General features: G+C 63.9%; 1 protein-coding gene across 3 annotated transcripts in view; it reads right to left on the bottom strand.

Annotated features, from left to right (window-relative positions):
- Positions 1-4,322: 4,322 nt before the first annotated feature.
- The window catches only part of MUC5B (mucin 5B, oligomeric mucus/gel-forming), a 33,563-nt gene continuing 13,652 nt past the window's right edge, over positions 4,323-24,233 (bottom strand). The window contains exons 31-50 of one of the 3 annotated variants that reach the window (XM_089307021.1): positions 12,433-24,216; positions 12,141-12,322; positions 11,786-11,957; positions 10,915-11,168; positions 10,518-10,704; positions 9,931-10,374; positions 8,565-9,735; positions 8,299-8,480; positions 8,164-8,233; positions 7,928-8,028; positions 7,632-7,663; positions 7,276-7,456; positions 6,984-7,088; positions 6,867-6,904; positions 6,436-6,552; positions 6,083-6,169; positions 5,861-5,983; positions 5,708-5,753; positions 5,439-5,547; positions 4,323-5,040 (exon numbers count right to left, since the gene is read on the bottom strand). In XM_089307021.1, the coding sequence (XP_089163147.1) occupies positions 4,848-5,040; positions 5,439-5,547; positions 5,708-5,753; positions 5,861-5,983; positions 6,083-6,169; positions 6,436-6,552; positions 6,867-6,904; positions 6,984-7,088; positions 7,276-7,456; positions 7,632-7,663; positions 7,928-8,028; positions 8,164-8,233; positions 8,299-8,480; positions 8,565-9,735; positions 9,931-10,374; positions 10,518-10,704; positions 10,915-11,168; positions 11,786-11,957; positions 12,141-12,322; positions 12,433-24,216 (15,578 nt within the window). In that variant the 3' untranslated portion in view covers positions 4,323-4,847. Of the gene's footprint in view, positions 5,041-5,438; positions 5,548-5,707; positions 5,754-5,860; positions 5,984-6,082; positions 6,170-6,435; positions 6,553-6,866; positions 6,905-6,983; positions 7,089-7,275; positions 7,457-7,631; positions 7,664-7,927; positions 8,029-8,163; positions 8,234-8,298; positions 8,481-8,564; positions 10,375-10,517; positions 10,705-10,914; positions 11,169-11,785; positions 11,958-12,140; positions 12,323-12,432; positions 24,217-24,233 lie in introns of all 3 variants that reach the window. The other 2 variants (XM_089307024.1, XM_089307018.1) reach the window with 2 other exon arrangements.

Raw genomic sequence — 24,233 nt, forward strand, 5'->3', positions numbered from 1 at the left:
CTGCTTTGTGCCTGAGAGTGTTGGTTACCTGATGAGTCAGATCCATGGCTCACTGGGGCTTGCGCAGCTAGAGGCTGTGTAGTCAGACTCCAGGGTGGTGTGGCAGGTGCAGGGGAGTTCTCCAGTCCCCACCATGGGGACCACCATGCTCCCGGCCTGCTGTGACAGCAGGTGCAGGCTCCGGCTGCCCCGCCCCGTTCCCGCCCCCGCCCCCACCCCTCCCTGGAGCAGTGCAGAATGCAGCCCTGGGATTTGGGGAGCCAAGACTCCCCCTTGGGATGTTGGGTCCCCCCGGGTGATTGGCTCAGCTCAGGGAACAGCAAGATGCCTGCGTGTGGTGCGCTGGGCGGCGGGGGGTCCAGTGCAGCAGGAGCAGCTGGCTGTTCTCTGCCCCCCGCTGGCCTCCTGGAGAGAGCGTGTGTCCGTCCTGAACGTGGTGCAGACAGAGTGCTGGGAAAGCACGCTCTGTTCCCACGGAGCTGAGCCCTCAGAAAAGGGGGCTCCCCGGGGCGGGGAGTGCACGGGACTGTGTCCGCGTGCTGCTGGCGCAGGGGAGCTGCGCTGTCGGCACTGGCTGGCTGCGCTGCGCTGGACGCCCCGGAGCTCTGCTCTGGCCATGGGAGCATGGGCAGCCCTTCCCCCCACACCCATTGCACTGACTTGGGTGCCTGGAGGAGGGTCGGGCAGGGCTGGGGCAGGGGTGCCCGCCCTGTGTGCCTGGCCCCCCTGCGGCTCGCTGAGCCCAGAGCCGGGAGCGGAGACTGAGGCACAGGTGGCTGGGACAGAGCGGGAGCCCTGGGGTAGGAGGAGGGGTGGCCCTCACCCCACCAGAGGCTGCAGGGCACAGCTCGCCCACTGCACCCCAGCCACCAGCCCGTCCCATGGTGTGCAGCCTCTGGGATTGGGTGGTGGTGACAGGTGTCTGCAGGAGACAGGGCGCAGGCGTGGGCCACACGTGAGGGTGGAACGTGCCCCGTTCCCTTGTTGCCCCCAACCCTGCAGGGCCAGGGCTTGCCGCACCCTCCCTGTCGGCTTTTTTTTTTCTTTTTTTTTTTATTTATTTTTTATTTTTTTATTTTTGACAGGCAGAGTGGACAGTGAGAGAGACAGAGAGAAAGGTCTTCCTTTGCCGTTGGTTCACCCTCCAATGGCCGCCGCAGCCAGTGCACTGCGCTGATCCGAAGGCAGGAGTCAAGTGCTTCTCCTGGTCTCCCATGGGGTGCAGGGCCCAAGTACTTGGTCCATCCTCCACTGCACTCCCGGGCCACAGCAGAGAGCTGGCCTGGAAGAGGGGCAACCGGGACAGAATCCGGCACCCCGACCGGGACTAGAACCCGGTGTGCCGGCGCCACAGGCAGAGGATTAGCCAAGTGAGCTGCGGCACTGGCACAGGTGGAGGATTAGCCAAGTGAGCTGCGGCGCCGGCTGGACAGTGCATTTTTAAGTATGGGGATTTTTTAAAAGATGTATCTAGTTATTTGAAAGTCAGTTACAGACGAGAGAGAGGGAAGAGAGAGAGGGGTCTCTCATCTGCTGGTTCACTCCCCAGATGCCCACAACGGCCAGGGCTGAGCCAAACTGAAGCCAGGAGCCAGGAGCTTCATCCGGGTCTCCCACAAGGGTGCAGGGGCCCAAGCACTTGGGTCATCCGCTGCTTTCCCGGGGGAGCAGGACAGGAAGGGGAGCAGCCAGGACTCCTACTGAAGCCCCCCTGGGTGTCAGCACTGCAGGCAGCAGCTTCGCCCGCTACGCCACAGCGCCAGCCCGGAAGTAAGGGGATGGAGACTCCGCAGCGCCCAGGAGACAGCCGGGCCCCCTCCCAGGGACACCAGGGCCAGGACCTGGGCACCGAGCCCCCCACCCCCCGCACCCAGGGCGGCAGCTGCTCCCGGAGCTGCTGGGAAGCTGCTGGAGGAAGCTCAGCTTCTTATTACAAAGGAAAATCGAGGAGGAAGAGGCCCTACTTCAGCGCCGGGGAGAGTGGACCTGGGCCGCAGAATGACAGCTCAGGGGACTGGGAAGGCGTTGAAATAGCGCCGCCGTGCGACCCGGGGAAGCTTGAGCAGGAGTCTGCACAGACGAGGGACAAACACCTGGGCAGGTGCATAAAGGGCCCAGCAGGGGGAAGCGCCACACAGACACCTCCCTCTGCACCTGCTCCTCCGACCACTCCCCTCCACCTCCAGAACCATGGGCAGCTCTGGCTGTTCCGGGGGCTGCGGCTCCAGCTGTGGGGGCTGCGGCTCCAGCTGCTGTGTGCCCGTGTGCTGCTGCAAGCCCGTGTGCTGCTGTGTGCCCGCCTGCTCCTCCAGCTGTGGCTCCTGTGGGGGCTCCAAGGGGGGCTGTGGCTCCATGTGGGGACTCCAAGGGGGGCTGTGGCTCCTGTGGCTGCTGTCAGTCAGCTGCTGTGTGCCCGTGTGCTGCCAGGGCAGGATCTGAGTTACGTGGAACGTCCACGTGTGGTGACACCATTCAGCCACAGGGAGAGGATGAGAGACACGCCACGGCTCGCTGTGGGCGGAGGGCCGACCTTGTTGGTGATGGCAGTCAGCTGCTCCGTGTCCTGAGCTGTCCCGTGGCTTGGAGGGCGCTGGCGTCCGTGCCTCCGTCTGCTCGTTTTCCCCTCTCGGTCTGATTGGGTTTCCGGCCATGGAGTTTGCAGACGTCGGGAACACCTCTGGTGAGGAGCTGTCTCTGTCCCTGCTTTGGGCTGCGCTGATCCGATGGCAGGAGCCAGGAGCCAGGAGCCAGGAGCCAGGTGCTTTTCCTGGTCTCCCATGGGGTGCAGGGCCCAAGCACCTGGGCCATCCTCCGCTGCACTCCCGGGCCACAGCAGAGAGCTGGCCTGGAAGAGGGGTAACCGGGACAAAATCCGGCACCCCAACCGGGACTAGAACCTGGTATGCCGGCGCCGCTAGGCGGAGGATTAGCCTAGTGAGCCGTGGTGCCAGCCCTCCTTGTTTGTTTGTTTTAGCTTTATGTATTTTTTTTTAAAGATTTATTTATTTATTTGAAAGAGTTACGCAGAGAGAGGAGAGGCAGAGAGAGAGAGAGAGAGAGAGAGAGAGGTCTTCCATCCTCTGGTTCACTCCCCAGATGGCCGCAACAGCCGGAGCTGCGCCCATCCGAAGCCAAGAGCTTCTTCCAGGTCTCCCACGCGGGTGCAGGGGCCCAAGGACTTGGGCCGTCCTCTATTGCTATCCCAGGCCATAGCAGAGCTGGATGGTAAGTGGAGCAGCCGGGACGCAAACCGGCGCCATGTGGGATGCTGGCGCTTCAGGCCAGGGTGTTAACCTGCTGCGCCACAGCGCCGGCCCCTGTGTATTTCTTTGAAAGGCAGAGTTTCAGAGTTCACCCTCCAAATGGCCGCAAGGGCCCGGGCCAGGCCAGGCCGAAGCCAGGAGCTGTGAGCTTCGTCAGAGTCTCCCTCGTGGACGGCAGGGGCCCAAGCACTCGGGCTGTCTGTTTTCCCAGGCCGTTAGCAGGGAGCTGGATCAGAAGTGGAGCAGTGTGGGGAGCAACTGAGACTAGACTAAGTTACTGGAATTAAGACTTATTCTGTGCATCTGCTCTCCCACAATATGGCGCTGAGAGGGAGCAAACAACCTCTACACAGCTGCCTCATCAGTTTGACTGATAAGCTGCAGGAGCTGATCCTGCTCCTGATTGGAGGAGAGCAGCGTGCTCGGCATGTGGGCAGCAGAGTTGGGATTGGTGGAAGAGGACTATAAAGGAGGAGAGAGACACCATGCACCAGGAACATCTATCTGAAGGAACACCTGAGCAGCCCCCGAGAGAGCCGGTCGGCCGTGTGCCGCCCCTCCGCGGAGGCCGGGGAGGGGGGGCCGGCAGCTAACCCGGGATGGCGTCGTTCCTCCGCGAGTGAGGGAACGGCAGCTAACCCGGGAAGGGCCGGGCAAAGAGAGCAGCGCAGGGTCTAGTGTCGTTCCTGCGCGAATGGGGGAGCAACAGAGCAGCCAGGACTTGAAGTGGTGCCCCAGTGCACCACAACACCAGCCCCTCCTAAGCCAGTTCTCAGGCCAGCACCTGTGTCTGAAGTGACACCTGGGTGACTTCTGGGACCTTGGTTGACCTTTGGCTTTTGGCCAGTATATCCATAGCCCGAGATGGACCCGGGGGTGCCCAGGGGCCTGTGAGCAATCGGGGGCCTTGCCTCCTGCCTTGCCTGCCCCTCCCGGCAGCTGTCCGGCCCTCAGTCCGCTGCTGTGTCCAGTACGTCCCCTGGGGGCCGCTGGCAGCTGGCCGCAGGAGAGAGCCCGAGGGTGCAGTCGGCGGGAAGGAAGCCAGCACAGGAGACAGCGCAATGCTCAGGATTTATTTGTGACGTTGGAGCTGGGTGGGCAGAGGGTGCGTTGGGCGTTCGGCCCGTCTCTGACCCGCCCTTGGGCTTGGGGACTTCGCCACCTCTCCCGATGCGGCTCCCTGCTGGTGGCTGGCCTTGCCTGGACCGGCCTCTGTCTGCCGGCAGGAAGCCCCCATTCCACAGAGCTCTGTAGGCGGCAGGGGCTCAGAGGCATGCTGGGAGCTGCGCAGCCACGGGCACTGTTCAGCCTGGGCATCCTGATAGCAGCGAGGGAGTGAGGCCAGGGCAGGGGGCTGAGAGAGGCAGTGGCGTCTCGGTGGGCTGGACTCCAGCCCCTCCGACAGCTCTTTGCTGGCCCGGCACCCTCCAGCAGGCCAGTTCACCCCGGGCAGGAGCGGGCGCCGTGGAAAGTTCCAGAGGGTGTAGTGGGGCAGCCCCGCCTGAGACTCGTGTGGGATGCGAGTCCTGGCTCCAGGTGGAGAGGCTCGGGGGCACGAGGCGGAACGTCCTGACTGGGGTCTCCCTAGACGAGGGTGTCCGTGGGGGCTGTGGGCGAGGGCAGGCAGGACGGGGTGCAGACACACTTGTCCACCTGCGTGTAGACGTGCTGGATGGCCGTGCCGTCGGGACACCGCATGGTCACCACCTCCTGGTGGGTGCTCCTCTCCTGGCAGCAGGCGCACCAGCGCTCCATGGCCTGGGCCTCCATGGAGTACCTGTAGACACGGCACCCTCAGGTCACCGCTCGGCCCAGGGGCTTCCCTGAGCACGTGGGGCCCTGGGCACGGAGGGTCCCGTTGTCTTCCGGGGCCCTCCCTGGTCCTCTTGCCCTGAAGCAGTTTCTCCATCTTGCTGGCCCTGTGCAGACCCCTCCCCTGGAGAACCTCCTGGGTCCTGGAGCTGTCCTCCTGCTTCTTCAGGCCATGCCCACCCCTGCAGGCTGCAGCCCAGGGCCCCTGAGGGCCCTAGATCCAGCTCCATGGTACATGTGCCCCGGCCCGCGTGGCCTGGCTGCATGCAGATGGCGTGGACACGGCGGGCAGCACCAGGGAGCATGCGTGTCCCCGCTGGCGCAGGGCAGGGCAGCGGGGGTGGTCACTGCTGGGCCACTCACCTGGACACTCCGGGGCAGGAGCCCTCGCAGAAGGTCACGGTGACCGGTGCCTCGGCCACGCAGCCCCGGTACTGCAGGACAGTTGTGTTGACACGGACGTGGCACGAGTCTGGGGAGGGGAGACGCAGGTGCGGAGCCTGATGCACCCTCACACAGAGGAGGAAGGCCAGCCCGCCACCCCAGCACCTTCCCTGGACTTGGAGTGGGGGCCGGGCCCCCCATGGTGGGCTGGGGAGACGAGGAGCGGGCACAAAGGCACCTCAACTTACCCGCTTCCTCACAGGAGTAGCAGCAGCCCGTCTTCCTGAGGGTGCCCTGCAGGACCAAGGAAGGGGCGCGTCCGTGGGTGGGGCCAGGAGCGTGTGGGCGGAGCCGTGGGGAGGACAGGGGGAGGGGGACAGGGCGGGGCCTCCCTCACACACCTGGCAGCTGGACACATCCGGGCAGGACACAGGCTGTGGGGTCAGCACCGGGAGCCCCTGCTCAGCCTCGCAGCGGTACCGGGTGCAGTTGTCCACGCGGCTGTTGACCCAGGTTTCGTTGGGCTGAAATGCAGGGTGGGAGGCAGCGGTCAGCCTGGGGGTCATCCTGTTGGCCCAGGGGCCTGGGGGTGAGGGTCTCCGGGGAAGGACGTCTCCCGTCACCTGGATGAGCCGGCCCTCTGGCGTGAGGCAGGCAGTCTGCACGCACTCCCCGCAGCACTGCCCGTCGGCCCAGGAGTGCTCGAAGCCCTGCGGGCACAGGTGGGGAGGTCATGCCCTTGGCTGTCCTGGCCACACCCTGCAGTCCCAGTGACCTTGGCAGCACCTGCTGTGGGGGCCGTGTCCCTGCCCGGGCCTTCGTCCACAACGGAGCACCTGCGTCTGGTTATCTGCCTCGGCCTCACCCCCACTTCCGACACCTGCCCTCTGACTCCTGCTGCCCTCTGGATGCCCGATCCTGGGCCTTGGACGCTGCCCCAGGGCTCGGGGACTGGGCTGCGTGGCCTCGGGCTCACCTGGGGGCAGGTGGTGGTGCAGGAGTCCCTCTCACACTGCACGGTTGGGTCCTGGGCGCCCTCCAGGAGGCAGGTGCAGGTGTGGCAGGGGACGACCCCGGAGAAGGTGGCCCCAACCTGCAGTGGACAGGGAGTGCTGCTGGGGCAGAGGGCAGGGCCAGGTGGGGCCAGCGGGGCTCCTCCTCCCTCCGGTGGGGTGTGGCCATGCCCTTGGCCAGCAAAGGCTGGGAGAGGGTGGGACACCAGGCGGGGGCCAGGGCGGGACGCCCTGGAGCAGACCACACAGACAGCACTTCGCATGGCTCTTGGCAGAAAGCCCCGGCGCCCACCCACATCCTGGCCGAGGGGTGCCAGGGCAGGAGGGTGGGGGCTCCAAGGGGCGCGGGCATCACCGGCCGCTCTAGCCCTGGTGGGCGCCGATCCTTCCTCACCCCGTAGACGGTTCCGTTGTAGGTGCACAGCTTAGGTCCTGAAAGGAAGCGGGGCTGAGCTTGTGCCAGTGTGGGGTGCCCCAGCCCTGAGCCCCACCGGCCAGCCCCGGCACTCACGGCAGCTGAAGGTGGGGCAGCAGTCGGCGTCCCCCTGGGTGCTGGTCAGCTCCTGTCCCAGCTCACACTGAGGTGGGCTCTGGGGGCAGGTGGTCCTGTTGCAGACTGCAGGAGGGGTGGGCCTGTCAGGGTGGCCTGCCCTCCTGGCCCCGTGCGTCCACGGCCGGTTCTCAGTGGTTTCCCTGGGCTCCCCCCCTGAGCCCCCTTCTGTCGCCCGCAGGTCCCGGCTGTACCCAGCAGGCCAGGGGACGCCAGCCTGCCCCGCCCCCCACCCCGCGCCTCGGGCGCTCACCGCACAGCCTCTCCAGGCAGCAGGGGTTGTCCGGGCTGGGCCTGGTCCCTGGCACAAAGCCAACCCCGCTGCAGTTCAGGGCCTGGTCCTGGGGTTCACACTGCACCGGCCGGCACTGCACCGACACGGTCGTCGGATCGCACGTGCAGATCTGACAGTCGCTGACCCACCGCTCTCCAGGCTGGAACAGACCAGGTCAGGGTCCCCCAGGGTTCCAGGTGCCTGCCCTCGGCCACAGCGGGCAGCAGGTCAGGCCCAGGCCTCTCAGAGCAGCCCCCGGGGACAGACAAGGGCACCCCTCCCTCCTCCCCACTAGCTAGGGCAGGGCCAGGGGCAGTTGGGGCAGAACCACTCACGAATTTGGGAAACCCATCCGGCCCCACGCAAGCTGGAAGGAAAGGAAGGAGGAGTCAGTGGCTGGGCACCGGGCGGTGGCTACAGGGCCTGCCTGTCTGGCAGGGGCCTCGCTGGGCCATGCCAGGCCACTCCGTGGCCGTCTCGTGCCATTGCCGTATGGAACAGGCCGGCGGTGGGGAGCTGAGGAGAGCGAAGGTAGCCAGACTCGGTGGGGCCACTCTGCGGGTTCCTGTCCACCTGTCCACCTCCCCCCACCCTGTGTGCTCGGGGTGGGCCTGACCGCCGGACGGCTTACGGCACTGGGGCACGCAGATGTCCGTGTGCGTATTGAAGAGGATCTGGTCTTCAGGGCAGAAGCAGCCTTCGGTCAGTTCTGCATCCACCGGGCTCTGGCTCCTGCAAGGCCAGAGGCCAGGCCTGGGACCCGGCCCCCTGGGACAGGTGGTCCCGGGGGAGGGCCAGGCAGATGGATGGACAGAGGCCCGGGGTTGGCAGGGGCTCCTCTAGGCAGGCCTGGGTGCCCACGCTCACCTGGAGTCGCAGGACATGGGCTGCACGGGGCCACACGGCTGGTACACCTTGGGCGGCCGGCAGGGCAGGTCTGTGGGCAGAGGCGGCGGTCAGACGGGCCAACGACAGCAGAGCCCCAGGCTGACCGTGACTCACCGCACAGCCCGCCGGTGGCATTGCGCCAGTCGCTGCACACGCCTCGGGAACGGCACAGCCCCGCGTAGGCCTCCAGGCTCTGGCAGGGCAGGCCGGGGTGGCTGCCGGGCCAGCAGCTGTCGCTGACACAGGCGGTGAAGAACGGGCCGGGAGGGATGAGGCTGTGGCACTCGGCAAAGACCCTGAGGGCACCAGGAGGTCAGTTCCCAGCAGAGGCCAGGCCTGGGCCCAGGCAGGCACGGCCACACCCAAATGCAAGGACTTACGGGCCCAGCAACAGCTCGCAGAGGGGCGCTGGAGGGCAGGGGGTGGAGGTGGACGGGCTGGACATCGGGTGCTGGGTGCTGCTGCCTGGGGCCGGGCTGGACACTGGGTGCTGGGTGCTGCTGCCTGGAGCCGGGCTGGTCGGGGTCACACTGGACACTGGGTGCTGGGTGCTGGTGCCTGGGGCCGGGCTGGTCGGGGTCACACTGGACACTGGGTGCTGGGTGCTGCTGCCTGGGGCCGGGCTGGACACCGGGTGCTGGGTGCTGCTGCCTGGGGCCGGGCTGGACACCAGGTGCTGGGTGCTGCTGCCTGGGGCCGGGCTGGACACCGGGTGCTGGGTGCTGCTGCCTGGGGCCGGGCTGGACACCGGGTGCTGGGTGCTGCTGCCTGGGGCCGGGCTGGACACCGGGTGCTGGGTGCTGCTGCCTGGGGCCGGGCTGGTCGGGGTCACACTGGACACCGGGTGCTGGGTGCTGGTGCCTGGGGCCGGGCTGGACACTGTGTACTGGGTGCTGGTGCCTGGGGCCGGGCTGGTCGGGGTCACACTGGACACCGGGTGCTGGGTGCTGGTGCCTGGGGCCGGGCTGGTCGGGGTCACACTGGACACCGGGTGCTGGGTGCTGGTGCCTGGGGCTGGGCTGGACACTGGGTGCTGGGTGCTGGTGCCTGGGGCCAGGCTGGTCGGGGTCACACTGGACACCGGGTGCTGGGTGCTGGTGCCTGGAGCCGGGCTGGACACTGTGTACTGGGTGCTGGGGCCTGGGGCCTGGCTGGTCGGGGTCACACTGGACACTGGGTGCTGGGTGCTGGTGCCTGGAGCCAGGCTGGACACTGGGTGCTGGGTGCTGGTGCCTGGGGCCGGGCTGGACACCGGGTGCTGGGTGCTGCTGCCTGGGGCTGGGCTGGACACTGGGTGCTGGGTGCTGCTGCCTGGGGCCGGGCTGGACACTGGGTGCTGGGTGCTGGTGCCTGGGGCCGGGCTGGTCGGGGTCACACTGGACACCGGGTGCTGGGTGCTGATGCCTGGGGCCGGGCTGGTCGGGGTCACACTGGACACTGGGTGCTGGGTGCTGGTGCCTGGAGCCAGGCTGGACACTGGGTGCTGGGTGCTGGTGCCTGGGGCCGGGCTGGTCGGGGTCACACTGGACACTGGGTGCTGGGTGCTGGTGCCTGGAGCCAGGCTGGACACTGGGTACTGGGTGCTGCTGCCTGGGGCCGGGCTGGACACCAGGTGCTGGGTGCTGCTGCCTGGGGCCGGGCTGGACACCGGGTGCTGGGTGCTGCTGCCTGGGGCCGGGCTGGACACTGTGTACTGGGTGCTGGTGCCTGGGGCCGGGCTGGACACTGGGTGCTGGGTGCTGCTGCCTGGGGCCGGGCTGGTCGGGGTCACACTGGACACCGGGTGCTGGGTGCTGGTGCCTGGGGCCGGGCTGGTCGGGGTCACACTGGACACTGGGTGCTGGGTGCTGGTGCCTGGAGCCAGGCTGGACACCGGGTGCTGGGTGCTGGTGCCTGGGGCCGGGCTGGACACCAGGTGCTGGGTGCTGCTGCCTGGGGCCGGGCTGGACACTGGGTGCTGGGTGCTGGTGCCTTGGGCCGGGCTGGACACTGGGTGCTGGGTGCTGGTGCCTGGGGCCGGGCTGGACACTGGGTGCTGGGTGCTGGTGCTCGGGGCCGGGCTAGTTGGGGACCAGCAGCCCTCTGTGCTGTTGCTGGGTACCAGCCAGGTCTTGGCCATGTCCCGGCACGAGGAGGCCATGGTCCCGTCTGGCCGGCGGCAGTCGTCCGTCCGGCTGTTGGTGCAGGTGCCTGGGCAGTGAGAGGCAGGATCGTGTGGGGCCGCTGATGTCCCCCTCCCTGCTGCTGCTCCCATTGCTGGGGGCGCCCCAGCCCTGGGAGGCGATATTGCAGGGGACCCTGGGCAGGGTGGAGCGGACAGCTGGTCCACTCACCACACAGGCCCTCTGTGTTGTGGCTGAAGCGGCTGTAGGGCAGCTGGACCTGGAAGAGGTGCCCGTCGAAGGTGATGCTCACGCCGATGGCGGGGATGTCGACGCGCATGGTCGTGGCAGCCCCCACAGTCACGCTCACGCCGTCCTCGTGGAAGCCTCCGCTCATCGGCTTTTGGTTAAACAGGATCTGGGGATGTCCAGGAGACGAGTAGGCAGGGGCAGGGCTGGGCAGCAGTGGGGGCTGCCTCTGGGGGCTCTGCGTCCTGAGCATTGGGCCTCCCTTCTCCGGGGCCCTGGGTCTCCAAGAGCCGTGTGGGGTCTACCAGGTGTGCTCGGGCAGAGGGGGCCCGGCCACGGAGGCTGCACCGGCCCCTGGGTCTGCGCTACACGGACTCACCAGGCTCTCCTCCCTCCCGCTGGCAGTGGTCACGGTGGTGAGGATGATGTCCATGGACTTGTAGTGGACGATGAGGGCGCGGGAGCAGTGGGTGGCCCCGGTGGCCCTGCAGAAGTGGTTGTTCAGGTAGATGCTCAGGTCCCCGTGGCGAGGGTGGATCTCTTTCATGACCACATAGGTACAGGTGCCAGAGAAGGAGTAGGCGGTGCCGTCAAAGGTCAGATAGTGGGCATTGCCCCACGCACTGCAGGAGCCTGCGGGACATCCAGGCGCAGGCTGGGGATGGCCACCTCCTGTGCCGTGTCGCCCCCGAGAGCCCCTCGGCCTCATCTACAAGTGGGCGTCTCTGTCCACCCTGGAACCTGGGGTCTTCCTGGGAACAGGGTCTTTGTGGATGGGGTCAAGTGAGGGGTCTTGAGTGGGTGGACCCTGAATCCAAAGACTGGGTTCACGCAGCAGACAGAAGGGAGCCAGACCCACCAAGGGTCAGCCCCCTGAAGACAGAGGTGGAGATGGAGCCAAGGATGCCTGGAGCCCTCGGGCACTGGGAGAGGCAGGGAGGACGCTGCCCTGGGCCTCTGCAGGGAGCTATGGAGTCAGCCTCATTCTGGGATGCTGAGGGGGCAGGTGGCTGTGCCGTGAGCCTGGGCACAGTTACTTGCTAGAGTGTCCCGTGTGCTTAAGAGCCAGCTGGGCAGCAGCCCAGCTGAGATGTCCACTCCCATCCTTAGCTCTCCCTGGAGCCTGGCCTGCAGACGCACTGCCTGCACCCCACCCCCAGAGGTGCCCATGCACACAGCAAGCCGGGCAGCCCCAGGCTCTGGCTTTGTGCAGCGACAGCTGCCCCGATGGCCCCCCGCCGCCCACTCACACTCGCACTCCTGGTGGTACTCGCAGGGCTGGCTGGGGTCCCACACTTGGATGGGCAGCTGCCCGTTGGCACAGGTGATGTTGGTGACAGGCTTCCGCCCCAGAAGGATGACATGGTTGTTGCCCTCACACTTGGCCACCGTGCAGTTCTCCAGGGTCCAGGACTCGTTCACCTGGGTAGGGACAGCTTGGCTCTCACCTGGGCTGGAGGACCCCAGCACCCCCTGATGGCCCAGACCCCAGAACCTGTGCACCCCTTGACTCAAAGGGGAAGGGTCCCTGACACGAGCCTGAATGTGCCCTGTGGCCCAGAGTTGTGCCCGTTGCACAGGGAGGTGGGGGGAAGGTGGGTGTACCTGTCGTGGAGGGATGGCGTTGTCACAGCCAGGGGGCGATGGGGACGGAGGCGGTGGGTGCGAGGACACAGTGGGTGCAGGTGAGGTACAGGAGTCCTGGAAGCGGACGATGTCACACTGCTGGCTGCAGGTAGCGTAGAAGTGGCAGCCCGCTCTGTCGGTCTTGTTGTAGATGACGTCCCCTGTGAAGAAAAATACCATTGAGGGCCCAGACACCCCCGCTGCCTGCCAGGAGTCGGGCAGGAGGGTGAGGCACTCAGGGCAGACAGACCACAAGGCCAGGCCCACTTACCTGGTGAGAACGGATGTCCATGCACCCAGCACAGGCAGGGGACTGGCGAGTGGGGTGAGCTGGGTGAGGTGGAGGGCTTGACGCTGGAGGGGCCCTCAGTAGACATGGGGGACACACTGAAGGTCAGCTGGCTGCTGGGAGAGGTTGCAGGAGTGCTGGCCCCAGTGGTCAGGGCTGGGGATGTGTAGGTGGTCTCCGGGATGGAAGAAGAGGACACTGTGGATCCAGTGGGCTCAGATGAAGTGGCCGTGGTGGTCAGTGCTGAAGATGTGGGGACAGTGACCACAGTGGAATAGGGAGGCACTGTGGGTCCTATGGCTGTAGATGAAGTGGCCGTGGTGGTCAGCACTGAGGATTTGGGGATGGTGACCACAGTGGTGGAAGGGGGCACTGTGGATCCAGTAGCCATAGATGAGGTGGCCATAGTGGTCAGTGCTGAAGACGTGGGTTCAGTGACCAGAGTGGAAGAGGGAGGCACTGTGGATCCCATGGCTGTAGATGAGGTGGCCATAGTGGTCAGTGCTGAAGACGTGGGTTCAGTGACCAGAGTGGAAGAGGGAGGCACTGTGGATCCTGTGGGTTTAGATGAAGTGGCCGTGGTCGTCAGTGCTGAAGACGTGGTTTCAGTGAGCATTGTGGAAGAGGGAGGCACTGTGGATCCTGTGGGTATAGATGAAGTGGTTGTGGTTGTCAGTGCTGAAGATGTTGGGACAGTAACCAGAGTGGAAGAGGGAGGCACTGTGGATCCTGTGGGGATAGATGAAGTGGCCGTGGTGGTCAGTGCTGAAGACGTGAGAACAGTGACCAGAGTGGAAGAGGGAGGCACTGTGGATATTGTGGGTATAGATGAAGTTGCTGTGGTGGACAATGCTGAAGACGTGGGTTCAGTGACCTTTGTGGAAGAGGGAGGCACTGTGGATCCTGTGGGTATAGATGAAGTGGACGTGGTGGTCAATGCTGAAGAAGTGGGGACAGTGACCACAGTCGAAGAGGGAGGCACTGTTGACCCCGTGGCTATAGATGAAGTGGCTGTGGTGGCCAATGCTGAAGACGTGCGTTCAGTGAGCATTGTGGAGGAGGGAGGCACTGTGGATCCTGTGGGTATAGATGAAGTGGCCGTGGTGGACACTGTTGAAGACGTGGGAACAGTGACAAGAGTGGAAGAGAGAGGCCCTGTGGATCCTGTGGGTATAGATGAAGTGGCCATGGTGGTCAGTGCTGAAGATGTAGGGACAGTGAACAAGGTGGTAGCAGGGGACACTGTGGATCCAGTGGCTGTAATTGAAGTGGCCGTGGTGGTCAGCGCTGAAGACGTGGGGACAGTGACAAGAGTGGAGGAGGGAGACACTGTGGATCCCGTGGGTATAGATGAAGTGGCCGTGGTGGTCAGCGCTGAAGATGTGGGGACAGTGACAAGAGTGGAAGAGGGAGGCACTGTTGATCCCGTGGCTATAGATGAAGTTGCTGTGGTAGTCAGCGCTGAAGACGTGCGTTCGGTGACCTTTGTGGAAGAGGGAGGCACTGTGGATCCTGTGGGTGTAGATGAAGTGGCCGTGGTGGTCAGTGCTGAAGACGTGCGTTCAGTGACCTTTGTGGAAGAGGGAGGCACTGTGGATCCTGTGGGTATAGATGAAGTGGCCATGGTCGTCAGTGCTGAAGACGTGGGGACAGTGACCAAGGTGGTAGCAGGGGACACTGTGGATTCTGTGGGTATAGATGAGGTGGCCGTGGTGGTCAGTGCTGAAGACGTGGGGACAGTGACAAGAGTGGAGGAGGGAGACACTGTGGATCCTGTGGGTATAGATGAAGTGGCCGTGGTGGTCAGCGCTGGAGATGTGGGGACAGTGACCACAGTGGAAGAGGGAGGCCCTGTGGATCCTGTGGGTATAGATGAAGTGGCCGTGGTGGTCATGGCTGAAGACGTGGTTTCAGTGACCAGAGTGGAAGAGGGAGGCGCTGTGGATCCTGTGGGTATAGATGAAGTGGCCGTGGTGGTCAGCGCTGAAGACGTGGGGACAGTGACAAGAGTGGAGGAGGGAGACACTGTGGATCCTGTGGGTATAGATGAAGTGGCCGTGGTCGTCAGTGCTGAAGACGTGGGGACAGTGACCAAGGTGGTAGCAGGGGACACTGTGGATTCTGTGGGTATAGATGAGGTGGCCGTGGTGGTCAGTGCTGAAGACGTGGGGACAGTGACAAGAGTGGAGGAGGGAGACACTGTGGATCCTGTGGGTATAGATGAAGTGGCCGTGGTGGTCAGCGCTGGAGATGTGGGGACAGTGACCACAGTGGAAGAGGGAGGCCCTGTGGATCCTGTGGGTATAGATGAAGTGGCCGTGGTGGTCGTGGCTGAAGACGTGGTTTCAGTGACCAGAGTGGAAGAGGGAGGCGCTGTGGATCCTGTGGGTATAGATGAAGTGGCCGTGGTGGTCAGCGCTGAAGACGTGGGGACAGTGACAAGAGTGGAGGAGGGAGACACTGTGGATCCTGTGGGTATAGATGAAGTGGCCGTGGTGGTCAGCGCTGGAGATGTGGGGACAGTGACCACAGTGGAAGAGGGAGGCCCTGTGGATCCTGTGGGTATAGATGAAGTGGCCGTGGTGGTCGTGGCTGAAGACGTGGTTTCAGTGACCAGAGTGGAAGAGGGAGGCGGTGTGGATCCTGTGGGTATAGATGAAGTGGCCGTGGTGGTCAGCGCTGAAGACGTGGGGACAGTGACAAGAGTGGAGGAGGGAGACACTGTGGATCCTGTGGGTATAGATGAAGTGGCCGTGGTGGTCAGCGCTGGAGATGTGGGGACAGTGACCACAGTGGAAGAGGGAGGCCCTGTGGATCCTGTGGGTATAGATGAAGTGGCCGTGGTGGTCGTGGCTGAAGACGTGGTTTCAGTGACCAGAGTGGAAGAGGGATGCGCTGTGGATCCTGTGGGTATAGATGAAGTGGCCGTGGTGGTCAGCGCTGAAGACGTGGGGACAGTGACAAGAGTGGAGGAGGGAGACACTGTGGATCCTGTGGGTATAGATGAAGTGGCCGTGGTGGTCAGCGCTGGAGATGTGGGGACAGTGACCACAGTGGAAGAGGGAGGCCCTGTGGATCCTGTGGGTATAGATGAAGTGGCCGTGGTGGTCGTGGCTGAAGACGTGGTTTCAGTGACCAGAGTGGAAGAGGGAGGCGCTGTGGATCCTGTGGGTATAGATGAAGTGGCCGTGGTGGTCAGCACTGAAGACGTGGGGACAGTGACAAGAGTGGAGGAGGGAGACACTGTGGATCCTGTGGGTATAGATGAAGTGGCCGTGGTGGTCAGCGCTGGAGATGTGGGGACAGTGACCACAGTGGAAGAGGGAGGCCCTGTGGATCCTGTGGGTATAGATGAAGTGGCCGTGGTGGTCATGGCTGAAGACGTGGTTTCAGTGACCAGAGTGGACGAGGGAGGCGCAGTGGATCCTGTGGGTATAGATGAAGTGGCCGTGGTGGTCAACGCTGAAGACGTGGGGACAGTAACCAGAGTGGAAGAGGGAGGCACTGTGGATCCTGTGGGTATAGATGAAGTGGCCATGGTGGTCAGTGCTGAAGATGTAGGGACAGTGAACAAGGTGGTAGCAGGGGACACTGTGGATCCAGTGGCTGTAATTGAAGTGGCCGTGGTGGTCAGTGCTGAAGACGTGGGGACAGTGACAAGAGTGGAGGAGGGAGACACTGTGGATCCTGTGGGTATAGATGAAGTGGCCGTGGTGGTCAGCGCTGAAGATGTGGGGACAGTGACAAGAGTGGAAGAAGGAGGCACTGTTGATCCCATGGATATAGATGAAGTTGCTGTGGTGGTCAACACTGAAGACGTGTTTTCAGTGACCTTTGTGGAATAGGGAGACACTGTGGATCCTGTGGGTATAGATGAAGTGGCCGTGGTGGTCAGTGCTGAAGACGTGGGTTCAGTGACCAGAGTGGAAGAAGGAGGCACTGTGGATCCTGTGGATATAGATGAGGTGGCCGTGGTGGTCAACACTGAAGCTGTGGGGACAGGGACCCGAGTGGAAGAGGGAGGCACTGTTGATCCTGTGGTTATAGATGACGTTGCTGTGGTGGACAACGCTGAAGATGTGGGTTCAGTGACCAGAGTGGAAGAGGGAGGCACTGTGGATCCTGTGGGTGTAGATGAAGTGGCCGTGGTGGTCAGTGCTGAAGATGTGGGTTCAGTGACCAGAGTGGAAGAAGGAGGCACTGTGGATCCTGTGGATATAGATGAGGTGGCCGTGGTGGTCAACACTGAAGCTGTGGGGACAGGGACCCGAGTGGAAGAGGGAGGCACTGTTGATCCTGTGGTTATAGATGACGTTGCTGTGGTGGACAACGCTGAAGATGTGGGTTCAGTGACCAGAGTGGAAGAGGGAGGCACTGTGGATCCTGTGGGTGTAGATGAAGTGGCCGTGGTGGTCAGTGCTGAAGATGTGGGTTCAGTGACCAGAGTGGAAGAAGGAGGCACTGTGGATCCTGTGGATATAGATGAGGTGGCCGTGGTGGTCAACACTGAAGCTGTGGGGACAGGGACCTGAGTGGAAGAGGGAGGCACTGTTGATCCCTTGGTTATAGATGACGTTGCTGTGGTGGACAATGCTGAAGATGTGGGTTCAGTGAGCATTGTGGAAGAGGGAGGCACTGTGGATCCTGTGGGTATAGATGAAGTGGCCGTGGTGGTCAGTGCTGAAGACGTGGGTTCAGTGACCAGAGTGGAGGAGGGAGACACTGTGGATCCTGTGGGTATAGATGAAGTGGCCGTGGTGGTCAGTGCTGAAGATGTAGGGACAGTGAACAAGGTGGTAGCAGGGGACAGTGTGGATCCTGTGGGTATAGATGAGGTGGCCGTGGTGGTCAGTGCTGAAGACGTGGGGACAGTGACAAGAGTGGAGGAGGGAGACACTGTGGATCCTGTGGGTATAGATGAAGTGGCCGTGGTGGTCAGCGCTGGAGATGTGGGGACAGTGACCACAGTGGAAGAGGGAAGCCCTGTGGATCCTGTGGGTATAGATGAAGTGGCCATGGTGGTCATGGCTGAAGACGTGGTTTCAGTGACCAGAGTGGAAGAGGGAAGCACTGTGGATCCTGTGGGTATAAATGAAGTGGCCGTGGTGGTCAGCGCTGAAGACGTGGGGACAGTGACAAGAGTGGAGGAGGGAGACACTGTGGATCCTGTGGGTATAGATGAGGTGGCCGTGGTGGTCAGAGCTGAAGATGTGGGGACAGTGACAAGAGTGGAAGAGGGAGGCACTGTTGATCCCGTGGCTATAGATGAAGTTGCTGTGGTAGTCAACGCTGAAGACGTGCGTTCAGTGACCTTTGTGGAATAGGGAGGCACTGTGGATCCTGTGGGTATAGATGAAGTGGCCGTGGTGGTCAATGCTGAAGACGTGCGTTCAGTGACCTTTGTGGAAGAGGGAGGCACTGTGGATCCTGTGGGTATAGATGAAGTGGCCGTGGTGGTCAGTGCTGAAGATGTGGGTTCAGTGACCAGAGTGGAAGAAGGAGGCACTGTGGATCCTGTGGATATAGATGAGGTGGCCGTGGTGGTCAACACTGAAGCTGTGGGGACAGGGACCTGAGTGGAAGAGGGAGGCACTGTTGATCCCTTGGTTATAGATGACGTTGCTGTGGTGGACAATGCTGAAGATGTGGGTTCAGTGACCTTTGTGGAAGAGGGAGGCACTGTGGATCCTGTGGGTGTAGATGAAGTGGCCGTGGTTGTCAGTGCTGAAGACGTGGGTTCAGTGACCAGAGTGGAGGAGGGAGACACTGTGGATCCTGTGGGTATAGATGAAGTGGCCGTGGTGGTCAACGCTGAAGACGTGGGGACAGTGACCAGAGTCGAAGAGGGAGGCACTGTTGATCCCGTGGCTATAGATGAAGTGGCCGTGGTGGTCAACGCTGAAGACGTGGGTTCAGTGACCAGAGTGGGTGAGGGAGGCACTGTGGATCGTGTTGGTATAGATGACATTGCTGTGGTGGTCAGTGCTGAAGACGTGGGTTCAGTGAGCACTGTGGAAGAGGGAGGCACTGTGGATCCTGTGGATATAGATGAAGTGGCCGTGGTGGTCAGTGCTGAAGATGTGGGGACAGTTACAAGAGTGGAAGAGGGAGGCACTGTGGATATTGTGGGTATAGATGAAGTGGCCATGGTTGTCAGTGCTGAAGACGTGGGTTCAGTGAGCATTGTGGAGGAGGGAGGCACTTTGGATCCTGTGGGTATAGATGAGGTGGCCGTGGTGGTCAGCGCTGAGGATTTGGGGATGGTGACCGCAGTGGTAGCAGGGGGCACTGTGGACCCAGTGGCTGTAGATGAAGTTGCTGTGGTGATCAGTGCTGAAGATGTGGGGACAGTGACCAGAGTGGAAGAGGGAGGCACTGTGGATCCTGTGGGTATAGATGAAGTGGCTGTGGTAGTCAACGCTGAGGACTGTGGGAGAGTCACTAGAGTGGAGGTATGGAGCACTGTGGATCCCGTGGTCTCAGGTGACGTGGTGGTGGTGGTCAGCACTGAAGGGGTGACTGTTACCACAGTGTGGGATGTGGTTGCTGTGGGTCTTGTGGCTATAGATGAAGTATTCTTGGTGGTCAGTGCTGATGAGGTAGGCCTAGTCCACAGTGTGGAGGAGGGTGGCACTGTGGAGCTGGTGGCTGTAGATGAGGTGGCCTTGGTGGTCAGCACCGGGGAGCTCTGAGTGGTCCCTGGGCTGGAGGAGGGGCGTGTGATGGAGCTGGTCATGCTGGTGGTCAGGCCTGGAGTGGTGTGTGGAGATTCTAGTGTGGTAGCAATGCTGGACGTTACCAGGTGTGCTGTAGCTGGGCTTGAGCTGGCCGTTGTGCTTGTGGTCTGTGCAGTGGGCGTCCCTGTGGTGGCGTTCGTGCTGCTAGTGCGCGTGGGCCCTGGGTGCGTGGTGGCCGTGGTGGTTGTGGTGGCCAGACTCTTGGGGCAGTGGCTGTAGTCGTCACAGCAGAGCACGCGCACATTGTAGTTGAAGCACATGTTGAACCTGCCCTTCTGGTCTTCATTTCTGCAGATGAGCCCTGCCTCCAGGCTGCAGCTGAGCACCTGCCCGATCTGGTCGATGCTGACCTCAGGGTAGTTCTCTGCCCGGCACTCAATCTTCTCTGGCGCTGGGCACATCTTGCCCCCGGCAGCCCTGATGTTCTCGTAGGTCTCCATGTCCCCACCCACAACGCCTGAAACTGGGTAGTCCGCATCAAACCACTCCGTCCACTGGCAGCGGGGCTGGCAGCTGGTGGTGGCCGCTGTCGTGCTGCCTGGTGTTGTCTGTGTCCGTGTGCTGGTCTCCACGTGCAATGTAGACGGCAGGCGTGTGTGTGTTGTCTGTGCCACACTTGTAGTGGCCATTGTAGCCATGGTGCCTGTGCTGGCCGTGGGGCCTGTGCTGGCCGTGGTGGTAGTGCTGGCCATGGCGCCTGTGCTGGCCATGGTGGCAGTGCTGGCCGTGGTGCCTGTGCTGGCCGTGGTGCCTGTGCTGGCTGTGGTGGCAGTGCTGGCCGTGGGGCCTGTGCTGACCTTGGGGGCTGTGCTGGCTGTGGTGGCCGTGGTGGCTGTGCTGACTCTGGGGGCTGTGGTGGCTGTGGTGGCTGTGCTGGCCGTGGTGGCAGTGGTGCCTGTGCTGACTGTGGTGGCTGTGCTGGCCATGGTGCCTGTGCTGGCAGTGGTGGCCGTGGGGGCTGTGGGGGCTGTGCTGGCTGTGGTGCCTGTGCTGGCAGTGGTGGCCGTGGGGGCTGTGCTGGCTGTGGTGACTGTGCTGGCCGTGGTGGCTGTGGTGGCTGTGGTGACTGTGGTGGCTGTGCTGGCCATGGTGGCCGTGGGGGCCGAGGTGGCCGTGGTGGCCGTGGTGGCAGTGGTGGCAGTGGTGGCTGTGCTGGCCGTGGTGGCAGTGCTGGCCGTGGGGGCTAAGGTGGCCGTGGTGGCTGTGGTGGCTGTGGTGGCAGTGGTGGCAGTGGTGGCTGTGCTGGCCGTGGTGGCAGTGCTGGCCGTGCTGGCCGTGGGGGCTGAGGTGGCCGTGCTGGCCGTGGGGGCTGTGGTGGCCGTGCTGGTAGTGCTGGCCGTAGGGGCCGTGGGGCCTGTGCTGACTGCGGTGGCTGTGGTGGCCGTGGTGGCTGTGCTGGCAGTGGTGGCTGTGGGGGCTGTGGGGGCTGTGCTGGCTGTGGGGGCTGTGCTGGCCGTGGTGGCAGTGCTGGCCGTGCTGGCCGTGGGGGCCGAGGTGGCCGTGGTGGCAGTGCTGGCTGTGGGGGCTGTGCTGGCCGTGGTGGCAGTGCTGGCCGTGGTGGCCGTGGGGGCCGTGGTGGCAGTGCTGGCTGTGGTGGCTGTGCTGGCCGTGGTGGCTGTGGTGGCTGTGGTGGCCGTGGTGGCTGTGCTGGCCGTGGTGGCAGTGGTGACCGTGGTGGCCGTGGGGGCCGAGGTGGCCGTGGTGGGCCGAGCCCCGCAGTGGCCGACCCCGCAGCACAGCACACGGATCCTGTAGTTGTAGCACATGCGGAACAGCCCCTCCTGCTCCTGGTTGCGACACACCAGGCCGACACGCACGTCGCAGTGCACACGCTGGCCCACCTGCTCCAGGGGCTGCTGGGGGTAGTTCTCGGCCTCACACTCTATGTCCTGCGGCTGCTCACACACGTCCAGCCCCGCAGCCCAGATGTTCTCGTAGGTCTCTATGTCCCCTCCCACGTCCTCAGACTTGGGGTAGTCCACGTCCAGCCACCCCGTCCACTGGCAGCGGGGTTGGCAGCGGGTTACGCCTTTGCTGGTGGAGGCTTCTGTCGTGCTGCCCGGTGCTGTCTGTGTCTCCACGTGGGAGGTGGGTGGTGGGTGTGTGCGTGTCCTCTGCGTCAGGCTCGTGGTCTGAGTCTCTTTGGGCTTGGTGCTGGCTCCACTTGTCCGTGTTCCTGTCACTGAGACAGTTGGGGAAGTCGGCGTGGTTGTGTAGGCTGGTGTGGGTGGCTGCTGGCTGCTCTGAGTGCTGGATCCCGGGGTTGTCCTGGAGAAGGTTGTGCTGGTCAGAAAGTTTGATGTGGGCCCTCCTGGTGTGCTGGTTTCCGTGGAGCCTGGAGGAATCGTGGGGCTTCCCGTGGTGGCCGTGACAAGGGTTTTCGTGTGGCCAGAGGACGTTGGTCCTTCCGAGATGTAGGGTGTGGTTGTGGTGGTGGCTGAGGGAGCCCAGGTGCTTCCTGGGCTGCTCACTGGCTTAGGCCTTAGGGACGGAGTTTGGGTGGCCAGGGAGGTCATGGGGACTGTGGTGGCTGTGGGGCCTGTGGTAGCTGTGGGGGCCGTGGGGGCTGTGCTAGCCGTGGTGGCTGTGCTGATCGTGGTGACCATGGTGGCTGTGGGACCTGTGGTGGCTGTAGTGGCTGTGGAGGCTGTGTGGGCTGTGGGGCCTGTGGTGGCCGTGCTGGCTGTGCTGGCTGTGGGACCTGTGCTGGCCGTGGTGGCTGTGGAGGCTGTGCTGGCCGTGCTGGCTGTGGTGGCCGTGCTGGCTGTGCTGGCTGTGGGACCTGTGTTGGCCGTGGTGGCTGTGGAGGCTGTGTGGGCTGTGGTGGCTGTAGTGGCCGTGCTGGCTGTGGGACCTGTGGTGGCCGTAGTGGCTATGGAGGCTGTGTGGGCTGTGGTAGCTATAGTGGCCGTACTGGCTGTGCTGGCTGTGGGACCTGTGGTGGCCGTAGTGGCTATGGAGGCTGTGTGGGCTGTGGTAGCTGTAGTGGCCGTGCTGGCTGTGCTGGCTGTGGGACCTGTGGTGGCCGTAGTGGCTGTGGAGGCTGTGTGGGCTGTAGTGGCCGTGCTGGCTGTGCTGGCTGGGGGACCTGTCGTGGCCGTAGTGGCTGTGCTGGTAGTGGTGGCTGTGCTGGACATGGGGGCCATGCTGGCTGTGGTGGCCGTGGGTGCTATGGTGGCCGTGCTGGTAGTGCTGGCCGTAGGGGCCGAGGTGGCTGTGGTGGCTGTGCTGGCCGTGGGGCCTGTGCTGACTGTGGTGGCTGTGGTGACTGTGCTCACCGTGGTGGCTGTGGTGGCTGTGGGGCCTGTGCTGACTATGGTGGCTGTGGTGGCCGTGGTGGCAGTGGTGGCTGTAGTGGCCGTGCTGGCTGTGGGACCTGTGGTGGCCGTAGTGGCTGTGCTGGCTGTGCTGGACATGGGGGCCATGCTGGCTGTGGTGGCCGTGGGTACTGTGGTGGCCGTGCTGGTAGTGCTGGCCGTAGGGGCCGAGGTGGCCGTGGTGGCCGTGCTGGCTGTGGGGCCTGTGCTGACTGTGGTGGCTGTGGTGACTGTGCTGGCCGTGGTGGCTGTGCTGGCCGTGGGGCCTGTGTTGACTGTGCTGACTGTGGGGGCTGTGGGGGCTGTGCTGGGCGTGGTGGCTCTGCTGGCTGTGGTGGCTGTGCTGGTAGTGCTGGCCGTAGGGGCCGTGGGGCCTGTGCTGACTGCGGTGGCTGTGGTGGCCGTGGTGGCTGTGGTGGCTGTGCTGGCAGTGGTGGCTGTGGTGGCAGTGGTGGCAGTGGTGGCTGTGGTGGCTGTGGTGGCAGTGGTGGCTGTGCTGGCCGTGGTGGCAGTGCTGGCAGTGGTGGCCGTGGTGGCCGTGCTGGCCGTGGTGGCTGTGCTGGCTGTGCTGGCTGTGGTGGCTGTGGTGGCCGTGCTGGCCGTGGGGGCCGAGGTGGCCGTGGTGGCTGTGCTGGCTGTGGTGGCCGTGGTGGCTGTGCTGGCTGTGGGGGCTGTGCTGGCTGTGGGGGCTGTGCTGGCCGTGGTGGCAGTGCTGGCTGTGGTGGCTGTGGTGGCCGTGGTGGCTGTGGTGGCTGTGCTGGCCGTGGTGGCTGTGGTGGCCGTGGTGGCCGTGGTGGCTGTGCTGGCCATGGTGGCAGTGGTGACCGTGGTGGCCGTGGGGGCCGAGGTGGCCGTGGTGGGCCGAGCCCCGCAGTGGCCGACCCCGCAGCACAGCACACGGATCCTGTAGTTGTAGCACATGCGGAACAGCCCCTCCTGCTCCTGGTTGCGACACACCAGGCCGACACGCACGTCGCAGTGCACACGCTGGCCCACCTGCTCCAGGGGCTGCTGGGGGTAGTTCTCGGCCTCACACTCTATGTCCTGCGGCTGCTCACACACGTCCAGCCCCGCAGCCCGGATGTTCTCGTAGGTCTCTATGTCCCCTCCCACGTCCTCAGACTTGGGGTAGTCCACGTCCAGCCACCCCGTCCACTGGCAGCGGGGCCGACAGGTGGTCACGGCTGCGGCCGAGGTGCTGCTCACAGTGCGAGAGACCCCTGTGGTGCGCAAAGTGGACGTGGTCTGGGAGCTTGTCGCCAGCGGGGTGGTCTCCACTGCTGAGGTCTGGGTGGGCGTGGACAGGGACCCAGGGGATGCCGTCTCTGGGGTCACTGAGGGGCTCAGGGTGGGCGGAGGCTGGGTCGTGCCGTTGGAGGAGGGGCCACAGGGGATTCGGTCGCAGCACAGCACGCGCAGCTCGTAGTTGTGGCACAGCGGGGGGCTCTGCTCGCTGTTGAAGCAGGTCAGCCCCCGGGCCAGGTCACAGTCCACCCTCTGGCCCAGCTGCTCCAGGGGAGTGCTGGGCAGTTGCTGTGCACGGCACTCGATGTCGGCCGGGGCCCAGCACACCTGGTAGCCCCTCTGTCTCAGGTTTGCGAACGTCTCAAAGTCACCCCCTCCCAGCCCAGGCTCTGGACGGCCTCCGTCATACCAGCTGGACCAGCGGCAGACCTGGCGGACGCACACGGTGGACGCCGTGGGGACAGAGCCTGTGGGAGCGTGGAAG

Source organism: Oryctolagus cuniculus, chromosome 1, assembly GCF_051225735.1.
Source record: "Oryctolagus cuniculus isolate XC-2025 breed Fujian yellow rabbit chromosome 1, ASM5122573v1, whole genome shotgun sequence".
NCBI classification, from domain to species: domain Eukaryota; kingdom Metazoa; phylum Chordata; class Mammalia; order Lagomorpha; family Leporidae; genus Oryctolagus; species Oryctolagus cuniculus.